This window comes from Schistocerca gregaria, chromosome 5 (assembly GCF_023897955.1).
Source record: "Schistocerca gregaria isolate iqSchGreg1 chromosome 5, iqSchGreg1.2, whole genome shotgun sequence".
NCBI lineage: Eukaryota > Metazoa > Arthropoda > Insecta > Orthoptera > Acrididae > Schistocerca > Schistocerca gregaria.
This window is the reverse complement of record NC_064924.1, coordinates 91,597,406-91,610,633: the sequence shown is the minus strand read 5'-3', so window position 1 is coordinate 91,610,633 and position 13,228 is coordinate 91,597,406. Positions and strand designations below refer to the sequence as shown.

The following is a 13,228-nucleotide window of genomic DNA, read 5'->3' as shown; positions in this document are numbered from 1 at the left end:
CAATTCTTGTACAAGGAGTGGTTACTAAACATAATTACCCACAGCATAGTAAAAAAAGTTATGAACAGATTTTGAATAAGTGCACAGCAATATGACCACATAGTGCTTAAGAAAAACTAAGGATTTTCACCCCCCCCCCCCCCCCCCTCCCTCCATGAACCATGGACCTTGCCATTGGTGGGGAGGCTTGCGTGTCTCAACGATACAGATAGCTGTACCGTAGGTACAGGCACAACAGAGGGGTATCTGTTGAGAGGCCAGACAAACGTGTGGTTCCTGAAGAGGGGCAGCAGCCTTTTCAGTAGTTGCAGGGGCAACAGTCTGGATGATTAACTGATCTGGCCTTGTAACATTAACCAAAATGACATTGCTGTTCTGGTACTGAGAACGGCTGAAAGCAAGTGGAAACTACAGCTGTAATTTTTCCCGAGGGTATGCAGCTTTACTGTATGATTCAATGATGATGGCGTCCTCATGGGTAAAATAGACCCCATTCAGATCTCCGGTCGGGGACTACTCAGCAGGATGGTCTTATCAGGAGAAAAAAAGCTGGTGTTCTACGGATGGGAGCATGGAAGGTCAGATCCCTTAATCAGGCAGGTAGGTTAGAAAATTTAAAAAGGGAAATGGATAGGTTAAAGTTAGATATAGTGTGAATTAGTAAAGTTTGGTGGTAGGAGGAACAAGACATTTGGTTAGGTGAATACAGGGTTATAAATACAAAATCAAGCAGGGGTAATGCAGGAGTAGGTTTAATAATGAATAAAAACATAGGAGTGCGGGTAAGCTCCTACAAACAGCATAGTGAATGCATTATTGTGGCCAAGATAGACACGAAGCCCACACCTACTACAGTAGTGCAAGTAGATACTGTCTACTGGAAAATTAAAGAGACCTTTGGGGAAAAGAGAACCACTTATATGAATATCAAAATCTCAGATGGAAACCCAGTTCTAAGCAAAGAAGGGAAAGCAGAAAGGTGGAAGGAGTATATAGAGGGTCTATACAAGGGCGATGTACTTGAGGACTATATTACGGAAATGAAAGAGGATATAGATGAAGATGAAATGGGAGATACGATACTGTGTGAAGAGTTTGACAGAGCACTGAAAGACCTGAGTCAAAACAAGGCCCCGGGAGTAGATATCATTCCATTAGAACTACTGACGGCCTTGGGAGAGCCAGTCCTGACAAAACTCTACCGTCTGGTGAGCAAGATGTATGATACAGGTGAAATACCCTCAGACTGCAAGAAGAATATAATAATTCCAATCCCAAAGAATGCAGGTGTTGACAGATGTGAAAATTACTGAACTATCAGTTTAATAAGTCACAGCTGCAAAATACTAACACGAATTCTTTACAGACGAATGGAAAAAGCGGTTGAAGCTGACCTCGGGGAAGATCAGTTTGGATTCCGTAGAAATGTGGGAACACGTGAGGCAATACTGACCCTACGACTTATCTTAGAAGAAAGATTAAGAAAAGGCAAACCTACGTTACTAGAATTTGTAGACTTAGAGAAAGCTTTTGACAATGTTGATTGGAATACTCTCTTTCAAATTCTGAATGTGGCAGGGGTAAAATACAGGGAGCAAAAGGCTATTTACAATTTGTAAAGAAATCAGATGGCAGTTATAAGAGTCGAGGGGTATGAAAGGGAAGCAGTGGTTGGGAAGAGAGTGAGACAGAGTTGTAGCCTATCCTCGATGTTATTCAATCTGTATATTGAGCAAGCAATAAAGGAAACAAAAGAAAAGTTTGGAGTAGGTATTAAAATCCATGGAGAAGAAATAAAAACTTTGAAGTTCGCCAATGACATTGTAATTCTGTCAGAGACAGCAAAGGACTTGGAAGAGCAGTTGAACGGAATGGACAGTGTCTTGAAAGGAGGATACAAGAAGAACTTCAACAAAAGCAAAACGAGGATAATGGAATGTAGTCGAATTAAGTTGGGTGATGCTGAGGGAATTAGATTAGGATATGAGACACTTAAAGCAGTAAAGGAGTTTTGCTGTTTGGGGAGCAAAATAACTGATGATGGTCAAAGTAGAGAGGATATAAAATGTAGACTGGCAATGGCATGGAAAGCGTTTCTGAAGAAGAAAAATTTGTTAACATCGAGTATAGATTTAAATGTCAGGAAGTCGTTTCTGAAAGTATTTGTATGGAGTGTAGACATGTATGGAAGTGAAACATGGACAATAAATAGTTTGGACAAGAAGAAAATAGAAGCTTTCGAAATGTGGTGCTACAGAAGAATGCTGAAGATTAGATGGGTAGATGAGGTATTGAGGAGGTATTGAATTGAATTGGGGAGAAGAGGAGCTTGTGGCACAACTTGACTAGAAGAAAGGATCGGTTGGTAGGACACGTTCTGAGACATTGAGGGATCACCAATTTAGTATTGGAGGGCAGCGTGGAGGGTAAAAATCGTAGAGTTAGACCAAGGGATGAATACACTAAGCAGATTCAGAAGGATGTAGGCTGCAGTAGGTACTGGGAGATGAAGAAGCTTGCACAGGATAGAGTAGCATGGAGAGCTGCATCAAACCAGTCTCAGCGCTGAAGATAACAACAACAACAACAACAACAACAACATGGATTTTCAAGGGAGAAGAAAGTGCAATTGTTACAAAAACTGGTGTTTGGCATTTCAAGGATGATAGATACAATTTACAGGATGGGCAGACCTATAACATTATGCACATATAACATTATGCACATCAAACTGCACATGATATATATTACAGTGATATCAAGGGAAGCAGTGGGTGTTTGCATAAATTGAAACAGCGCTACAGAATTAGTAGACAGAAGATAACAAAATGTCAAACAAAGCACCAATTTGACAATGCACAGCAGACTGTGGAATTGGCCCAAATTTTTTTTAGATGAGATAAACAAACTTAACCAATTGTTCAGTAAAGAGTTTGTTTTCAGCTCTGACCAATTGGGATTTGAAGTGGAGATGCATGAGATAAAAACCCTGGGAATTAGAGGTACTGAGAGAGTCACATCAAGTTGAACTAACATCAATGCCTTGACAAATTTGAATGCAATTATGGTAACTGTTCATCTGGATGCTAAATTTGCTGTATAGTTATTTATTGTGCTGCAAGTAATTGGAGATGCTCTGCCTCCTATGATTGTTTCTTATGTATGTGATCTTGCAAAGGCAGAAGTGAATATTTATGTCACAGCAAACAAGACTGGGAAAATGGGTGTAGGAGAACTACAACTATGGTCTGATCACTGCTTTTGGCCAATAGTTAGTCAAAATAACTTGCTTTTGCTTGATTCCCCAATTCCTGGTCTGTGTACAAAAATCATTCTCCTTTAGAGCAAACTATCCCTTCTGAAAAGTGTGTGACACTGCAATCCATGCCACTTGGAACAACTGGCCAAATACAGTCTCTGGATCTTTGTTTTTTTCCATGTGTGTAAAATATATTACCACAGTATCTGCAGCTACACCTTAAAAGATAGCCAGTTCTACTATAAGCTCCATGACAGACTGTGTCGCATTCTGTCTGATGCCATCACATTCCGTCAGTTGTCTTACCCTGCTGCACCAATACATGCATTCTTTAAGGGTGGATACCTAGCTGAACATCTTGCACTGTTTGCACCTCCCAAGTAGTTCACCTTTGATCTTGATGGTGTGAACCTTTGTGATCACTGTGATGTGCCATTTTTCACTCAGTGTTCATGGTGCAAGTTAATAGTTCATTTTGAACATTTCTTGAATGACAGTAATGTCCATTTTGTGAAGTGTAATACATACATCTCACAGATGGTTGATCTCTGCATCTCCCGGACACTCATTTTCCTTCGCCCTCCTGATGCTCACATCGAGTCAGTAGGAACTAATATTTTTCCTGTCATAATTGTTAACACAACACTTTTAAATGAGCCTTACTAAACACTGAACTTGTGACCTTGCACTCAAGGAGTTGTTACAATAGTCAACGGAATGTTTGACTCCTAGGAGAATTCCACAGAAATGATGCGAAATCTGAACTCGTATAAACTTGAAGATAGATGCCAGTTATCCCATGAAAGTCAATTTACAAAGTTTCAAGAACCAGTATGAAGTAAAGAATCTAGGAATAGACTTTAGCTCCCTATGTATCTCCAATGTTGACTCTGCAAAGACAAGATTTCACTAATCACAGCATTCACAGAAGCATTTAAGCAATCAACCCTCCTACACCTCATATGGTATTGGAATGGCCAGTGAGATAGGTATCTGATGAATTTGGCATTAACAAGGCTAGTGCCCATGCCATCATTCACAAGGATAGGGTAAGTGGAGGATGTGACAAGTAGAAGACATCACAACTGGTAACTGCTAGAGATTTCATTGGCTCATGTATCTGTAGAATTGTCTTTCCTGCAAATCATCATAACACAGGGTGAGTGAGGCTTGGTACAACCAGTTCCATTCGAAGCTGGGTTGGCCATCACAGTAGTCTCAGTACACAGCTTTTGCATCACATTTCAATGGATATCGAATATCTGACATCAATGCTACACTCAGTTCCAGATTAAACCTTTCCAGAGTTTCCACCAGAGGAGTAACTGATGCTGAAAGTGTTTTTCAGCTAATGGAAATAATTTTGAAATTGAATAGACATACCACGTTTTGCCCGTACTTTCTAGGATGTCGCGATACCACCCAAAGAGCGTATTAGGCTACCCTTGTAGAATTTAATTTATTAAGATGCCTTTCATTAAATAGAAAATGCTTTTGGAAATGTCGGGAAGGCTGTTCCTGTATTCCTTGGTAAAGGAGATAGCGATCTGCTGAAAGTGTCGAGACAAATTTCACTGATCAGTTAGTTTTAACTTTCTGTTTTTGGCTGAAATTGCGTTTAAGGCATGATGTGAGTTGGCAGAAGATAAGGCACAGAGTCAGTGCCACTGCCACCAGGAAGGTGGCAACATCTAGGAGCAGGAGCTGGTACCAGGTGAGGTCGAGGGCGGCGGACCTGAGATGTGGTGCCCCCTGGTGGCGCAGCACGTACTCCACCCAGTAGACCGCCTCCTCCAGTGGCGACCGAGGGCGGTCGCGGAACAGCAGTGACAGATGCTTCGCTTGCTCCCGATACCTGCACGCAATGAGCAACTCGTGCAGCATGAAATAGAGCTTACTTAACATCACTGATGAGATAAGTGACTCCTATTCACAAACACATATTCATATTTTTAAGTGTGTTGTTTTACATCCACATAACACATGAACATAAGGTACAATAATAATATGGTACCAGAAATGTAAATGAAAAATGTATATGACAGTAATACAGAATATCTGCATCATTTGTATTGTTTAATATATTTTTGTATCGATTTTATTACACATTTCTCATGTAACATATAAATGTACACTGTGCAACACAATTGAAGGATCACAATTTAGAAATGCTTGCAATTGCCTCTCATCGTGACACATAAGTTTGAAATTTGGCTCAAAAGTGTCTACAATCTTCCTCTGTAATGGTGCAAAAGCGTGGCGCCCTGTAATGTTACCCTCAGGCCCAGCGATGGCGCAGACGGATAGGTGTCGACACTGCGTAAATGTGGCCTTGTGATTTCCTAGGGGATGCAGCATTTTCGATAAAGAAATATCTCGTGAGGCCTTTCCTGAAAGTTTAGTGATTGTAGATGATGCTAAATATAGATGCGGCAACCAATTATCTTGGGAAAAAATAGTGGTAGAACGTGCTTTTGAGTCTACATAGTGGTTCTGTGGTGATGCTATTAACTTTCAAGGTGGTGGGAAAGAGTAACTGTATCTATTTGAGGCAAGAGGCCCTGGTCTACAAATGACTGAGTCAAAAGTTATAAGAGAAAATTGTTCTGACAACTTAGACGGTGAACCTCATCTATCCAAGATACTTGCTTACATATTTTGGGAGGAGGTACTGTGGACCGAAACAACAAAACCGTTCCCAGTAAACACGTGCTCTAAGATGCTTACGTTAGGAGCTATGAGAACTTATTCAGTAGAAGAGGTTTCACAGTTATGAAGGAGAACAAGCGGTCATAGCTCGTAGGACGTGCATCTCAGACCCAATGTTTACTAGACATATTTTTCTTCTTTTGGACCACACTAACACCTTGCAAAATATGGGAATCAAAGAGCTTGCAGTAGAAAAGGTCCACAGTCAGAAGTATGAGTATGATTTTCGCTTGCAACTTTCAACTCAGTCGTTCCCGGTCCAGGGTCTCTTACCTCAAACGGAGACATATACCCTTCTCCGTCATGCCTGAAAGCTTGTGACATCATCATGGTATCATACTTTATAACATCTAAAATTGAAATATTGCATAAACCTATCAAAACCAATGTAGAAAATGCAGTACGTACTGTGAAAGTTATAACTGTATGACACATTACGTATGATCTCTAATCAATAAATGAGACCGATGCTGCATTTTCCCAGGATTTATACCAAAATATATCAAAAACTGCACAACAATTTACAAAACAGATATAATGCTTCATTGTGAGCAGTCCTGAAGGTGAGGGAAAAATTTTAAATTATGTTCCGAACCAAATTCTATACAAAGATCGCAAAATATGATGATTAATAAATCTGTTGTATGTACTTATATATAGTACCAATTACGTTTGAAACTTACATGCTTTCTCATATGACATTAAAAGGTATTATAATTTTTATTTCTCTTGTCTTCACTTCATATGTTCTTCTGTGTATGAGATGGGCGACCATGTGGAATTGGCACTTTATGAATTTTAGAAAGTCTTGGTCGCAGTTTAATTTATTGATGTGCTTTGATACATCATCGTCATAGCTTAGCTGTGTTAGAAAGGAAAGGAAGAGTTACAATATGAAAAGCCACAGAGCTATTACACTGATCAGCCAGAACTTTAAGACTACCAACCTACTATTGATATAAACCCATACAAGCAATAGCCAGTCGCCTGGTGAGGAATGACTGCTACTCAGATACACACACAATGCATGCAGTATCAGTGTGTAGAATGTGGAAGGTGTATGATCTAACTGAGACTGACCAAGGGCAAACTGTGATGGCTTGGAGACTTGGCACAAGCATTTGGGAAACTGTGCGACTTGATGCGTGCTTAAGGAGTGCTGTGGTGAGTGAATTCAACACATGACAAAACCAAGCTGAAACCACAACAAAACACTGTGCAGTTGGACAGCCACCACTCATTATAGATGGTGGATGTCGTAGGAACTGGTAAGACAGGACAGGTAGCGAACTGTGGTGGAACTAACATCACACTTTATTGTTGGGCATAGCACAAACATGTCTGAACTAAAGTGCACCAAACACTCCTAATGATTGACTTCCATAGCCGATGACCAATGCATGTGCCAATGTTAACACCACAGCATCAGAAACTACGACTGAAATGGGCACCTGACCAATGGCAAAAGATGTTGGTGCAATGGCAGGGTGCTACATGATCTGATGAATTCTGATACTTTCTTCGTCATGCCTAAAGGAGGGCATGAATCCATCGTCTTCCAGATGAATACTGTAGCTTCTTGACACCTGTACTACAGGATGGAGACAGGCACATGGCAGCTCCATTACACTCTGCGGAACATTCACATGGACATGCATGGGTGCAGTAGAGCTCAAGGAAAGTACCATGATGACCGAGAAGTGTCAATATTAAAAATATTCCATGCCCTTAGGTGTTGGTCACCCCTACAAATTTTTGTATGGGAACTCTTGCACGTAAGGTATTGAAAACAGCCAATACATGTACGAAGTCAGTGCCAAACTGTTACATGCAGATAAGCAGTGGCATGGAAAACAACTGCCATCGCAGGATGGCATTGGCAAATAATACAGTGCATAAATGATTATCGAAAAATGTAACCAACAGGAGATCATCCACTGAGGATTGATTTGAAAACCACGTAAGAACCATACAGGCATTGTATTTTAAAAATCTACGTGATAGAGAGAATAACTATAAGTAATATAATAAAATATGCAGATTTCATACAGAATGTTAGCTGCTGCAGTTACTAAACATAGAGCAAGTATCAATAAGATTACATTATAACAAAGTGAAAGATATGAAATACATAAGCAATACAATTTATGTTCATAAATGACTACATAGTGAGTGTAGAATTTGACATAGCTTCATACAAATTATCTTATTGATACTTCCTCTGTGTTAAGTAATTGTAGCAACTATCATTCCGTATGAAATCTGTATAGTTTGTTGAATTATGGTCTTTATTGTGATCCTGTGCTGCACACAATTTTTTTTTTAAAAACAGTATGTCTGCATGATTTGTCTGTGGTTTACAAATTGTGTAGTACATAATCGATGTTTGGTGTATGTATCTCTTGTTGGTTACATGTTTGATAGTCATTCATGTGCTGTATTAGTTGCCAACACCATCTGATGATGGCACTTGTTTTCCTTACCCCTACTGATCTCTATGTACAGTTTGGCACTATGCTTTGCAGATGTATGGACTGTTTTCATTACCTTAAATGCCCACTCTAGGCTCAATCTTGTATTTCTTCATAAGTACTGACCGTTGTGCATATAATTGTTCTGTGGGATTTCATATTGTACTTTTTTTAACATGGCTATGTTCTGATGATGATGTACCAAAATGTGTCAATAAATTAAATTGCTACCAAGACTTTCCACATTTAATTAAGTGCCAATTTTATTTCTCTTGGTCCACACTATAAACGTTCTCAAATAGCTCAGCCAGAATTTCAGACACTTAAGTTGAACAAAAGGCCGCAAAATGTGTCTACTTCATGTGGAAGTATCAGACTGAAGGATTGCGCCTGCTTCAACGCATTGCACTGTAATGGGATGTCCTCCTCTAGCATTACGTTTCTTCAACAGTAGTAGTCGATACCAGTAATATTTTTCTAATTTTGGACAAGTCAGTATTATTTCAGCTGTTTTTCTGAAAAAATTCATATAAGTTTATACACAATATGTATATTTCAAACTACAATTTATGAACATGAATTGTTATTTTGGATGTTGTAATTGATAAATACTAGTTCTGAATATACAGTTAATTTTTTTTTTTTTTAGAAATATTTGAAATTATGAATTATTTACCACACTTCAAATTTTTGTTATTAACTACACAATATAGTACTGTTTATTATGTTTATTTCTGGATTCATTTATAAAATAATAATTGAAACTAATAGAAATTCATTTGTCAAGAAAAACTGTAAACCATTTGGAATATTGTTATTACTACAAAGTGAAGTAGTAGTAAACATGCTTCTGATGTGATTTGATGTATTTTTGTATTTAAAGAAAACAATGGAATTTTGGCTTTGTTAATGTGAAAAATCAAAAGACTGTGTGGTATACTAAAATGTGACAAAATAAATTAACGTAAAAACAAAAATTCTGCTGCAACAATCTTCAAAATTATTTAGATCAATTCAACCATGAGGACCTAAAATGTGAGAATTTCAGCTTCAAGAATCAGACCCCTAGGCAAGAAGAGCTGGAGCACACTCTACAAGAAAAGATAAGTAAACTAAAAAGTTTATTGTAATCTTACTCTTCTCAAATCGTCAGAAATGACTTTGCACACTGTGGACAACAGCCGCAACTAAGAAGTAGGGGGTAGAGTACACCGCTTCGCCCAATGCCCCATCCGTTTGTGCTCACATGGGAGACAACTCAACTGTTGGCCAGTGTTAATTTTGTGTGGTTGTCATGCCGCACCTCATTCGCAACAGTTTGTTCACACAGGACAGTGCGTTATCAGTTCCCAAAGTATTCATGCAAACCGCAGCTGTGGTTAACTTTAGTGAAATGGGCGTACTTCGTACTGGTGAAGAAGTATACGAGAAGGATGGAGGTGAAGCAGGACACCCTTATCTTAATATGCCAGGAAAGGGCAGAATTATTCAGAAACACGTAACAAATGTGGATTTTCCAATATAAGATGCGCTTAAGCATGACATATACAATAAATAATTTTCATCATACAGATCGGCTTACCGGTACATTATACAATCTTTGCATGACACTACGTGACACCGAACTTTTAAAAGCAGCTAATCATAATTGCAAGTGGTTCTGCAGAGCCTCGATTTTAAATATAAAAATACTTCAGTCCATAAAACATTTCCTGCGATGTGTGTAACCTACAACAGTATCAACCACCACTACTCACCAGTTATTAACATGTCAGATCGTGTAGCTATTGTGAGGACAGTGTCAGATAACCAATGAAACTGAGAAATTACAGTTTTATTTTATTTGTCTTGAGTTTGCTTACAGAGGTTGGCTTTAATTGCCATGAACAAAGCGAGTATGATTAATAACTCTGCCGCAAGGTGCTAACCACTGTTTCCTCAAGATACATTGCACATCATGAAGCTGTGTTTAGGTTAGGATACAAGTTTAAATTTGAGCAACAAAACGTGTCATTTGCCACAGTTCACACATTGGTCAGCTGCCGACAGAGTATATGGCATTCCCTCCATGCCTCATGGTGGCTCGTTGCAACATTACTCCACATTACGCATAACAGCACTTCTCAGATGACATACCTTGTTGGTGTGTCGCCTATTGTCCAGGTGCAGCTGATGTGGCAACATTGTAGCGGCAAGCGACAGGCGTCAACTAACAGGTAACAACTGTAATCAGACTATAATACTGAATTGGTAGAAGGGGCAAAAATTGGAAGGCTTCAGCTGATAGTCATTTGTTTGCGCCTGCAGCCAACGTTACCTAGCTTAGCGTACTGTTTGAGGAAGTTCCACATTGGTACAACAATTCTAATTTTCACTTGAGACAGTAATCGGTTTCATTTAAAAAAAAACCTTGGTTTTAAATAATGTAATTACTCTGAAACTGGTAATCTGATTCTGAAGAGTGAAACACCTTGGAATTTGTACCTTTTACAACTGCGATAGTGGCAGCAGAAATTACTGTCGTTTCTTTTTTAAAAGTGAAGTTGATACCAATATCTCTGTAATTTATATAACTATTGTGGTGTCACCGCCAGACACCACACTTGCTAGGTGATAGCCTTTAAATCGGCCGCGGTCCGGTGGTATACGTCGGACCCGCGTGTCGCCACTATCAGTGATTGCAGACCGAGCGCCGCCACACGGCAGCTCTAGAGAGACTTCCTAGCACTCGCCCCAGTTGTACAGCCGACTTTGCTATCGATGTTCACTGACTAAATACGCTCTCATTTGCCGAGACGATAGTTAGCATAGCCTTCACCTACGTCATCTGCTACGACCTAGCAAGGCGCCATTATCAGTTACTATTGATACTGTGAATCATGTAATGTCAAGAGTGACATTAGTTATAAATGGATTAAAGTTAAGTATTCCACCAGCTACGTCCGTTTTTCTGAATTCTAATTTCCTTGTCCTGTTCCAGACCTCACGCCAGCCTGCGTGAGCTAAAACGCGCGCCTTTCAGCCTCCTCTAGTAACACGGTGTTGGCTCTCCTGCCAACCACAAAACTATGAAATGACACTGCATGCCAGAATGAAATTTTCACTCTACAGGGAACTGATGAAACCTCCTGGCACATTGAAACTGTGCACTGGACCGAGACTCGAACTTCAGACCTCTGCCTTTCCCGGGCAAGTGCTCTACCATGCGAGATATCCAAGCACAACGCACAGCCCATCCTCGCAGCTTTAATTCTGCCAGGACGCTGTCTCATTCCTTCGAAACCCCTCAGTCTGGCACACAGTTTTAATCTGCCGGGAAGTCTCACGTTAAAAGTCATTTGGTAAGGATTTTTTCACAGTTTTTTTAGGTGAAAACAGACTCTCGATATCTTAACTGGTTCCAGAAATAGTTGAAGTGAACAGCTTATCTGAATCACACTTGCATGATCTCATCCATTTGTCAATTAAGAGAAGTTCCCTTTCCAGTCTTGTGAGACCACCTCTGAGGTAGTGCTAACATCTAGGTGAGGTAATTTAAGTGTAATAGGAAAGGGCTTCCACCATAAAAAATTCTCACAAGTTTTAAGAATATTTGAGACAGGCAACAAGAGTGAGGGTGTAGGACACAGTGGATGTTTCGGATGCAGAGCGGGCTGGCGGGTTTACCTGGTGTCGTTGACGAGAGCATCGAGCGCTGCCCTCAGCGTCTGTGTGGTGAGGTCCTCAAAGTGCAGGCAGATTCCGCTGCCCGAGGCAGCGACCCTCTCTGCGTTGAGGTACTGGTCGGCAAACAGAGGCACCGCCAGCACTGGTACTCCTGCCATCACAGCCTCCTGGATGCCCATCAGTCCACCATGCGTTATGAGGACGTGCACGTTTGGGCGGTCTGAAACCGAGAGTGACTCATTTTTGTGATCACTCTCCTCTTGAATGAGAAGTGCTCTCACCTTTCCACATCTTCTACAATGTAGTGACACACTTCTGAATAGAATAGATATCCTGATAGCAAATTTGTCCCAGCCCAACTAAAACACAAACAGTTCCATACCGCCACACATATATATCACAAAAAGTGCCAAGTGGAGGAAAGGAACACAGGCCTAAGTCTCTGCCACTCAGGGCACAGAATACTGTAAGAATATCAGGGTGTGCATGGATACATATGGGGTTGTTCTAATTGAACTTTGGCTACTTGAAAAGGCCCCTGTGAAAAACGAGAGGTCGCAGTACAATAGAACTTCCTGGAAACATTTGTAAGTGCATGCAGAAGAGAAATTACGAATGAAACACTGAACGAAACAAATTTTAATTTCCACATGATAGGGTATCATTCTTTAACAGCATGTTAACATTCCATAATACAAACGTTGCTCACTGTGACGACCATCTGCATCCACGTCATCCTGGAACGGCATTAGAGATTGCTCTGTTGCTGACCATTACATTTCAGGTGGGGTTTTGGCTACCTCCGTCTCTATTGTCATCTTCAACATCCAGCATTCGCAGCCATGGCAACAGGAATTTCTTCAAGAAGTGTTTAGGAAAGAAGGTTTTAGGAAACAGCAGCCATGCGAGACACAGCTGGCCCTCTTTGAGCATGATATACAACAGGCTCTAGATACCGGCTCCCAGGCTGATGCCATATTTCTCGACTTTCGAAAGGCGTTCGCCTCAGTTCCACACTATCGCTTGCTCCAAAAAGTGAGCGCTTACGGTCTATAAGATGACATATGTGATTGGATAGAAAGTTTTCTAAGAGACAGAGAGCAGTATGACGTCCTGAATGGGG

General features: G+C 40.3%; 1 protein-coding gene across 1 annotated transcript in view; it reads right to left on the bottom strand.

The window, feature by feature from the left end:
• Nucleotides 1-4,342: 4,342 nt before the first annotated feature.
• LOC126272390 (UDP-glucosyltransferase 2-like) overlaps nt 4,343-13,228 on the bottom strand; it is an 89,736-nt gene continuing 80,850 nt past the window's right edge. Inside the window, exons 7-8 of the mRNA XM_049975213.1 lie at nt 12,106-12,325; nt 4,343-5,114 (exon numbers count right to left, since the gene is read on the bottom strand). Coding sequence (XP_049831170.1) covers nt 4,838-5,114; nt 12,106-12,325 — 497 coding nt within the window. The 3' untranslated portion in view covers nt 4,343-4,837. The remainder of the gene's footprint in view (nt 5,115-12,105; nt 12,326-13,228) is intronic.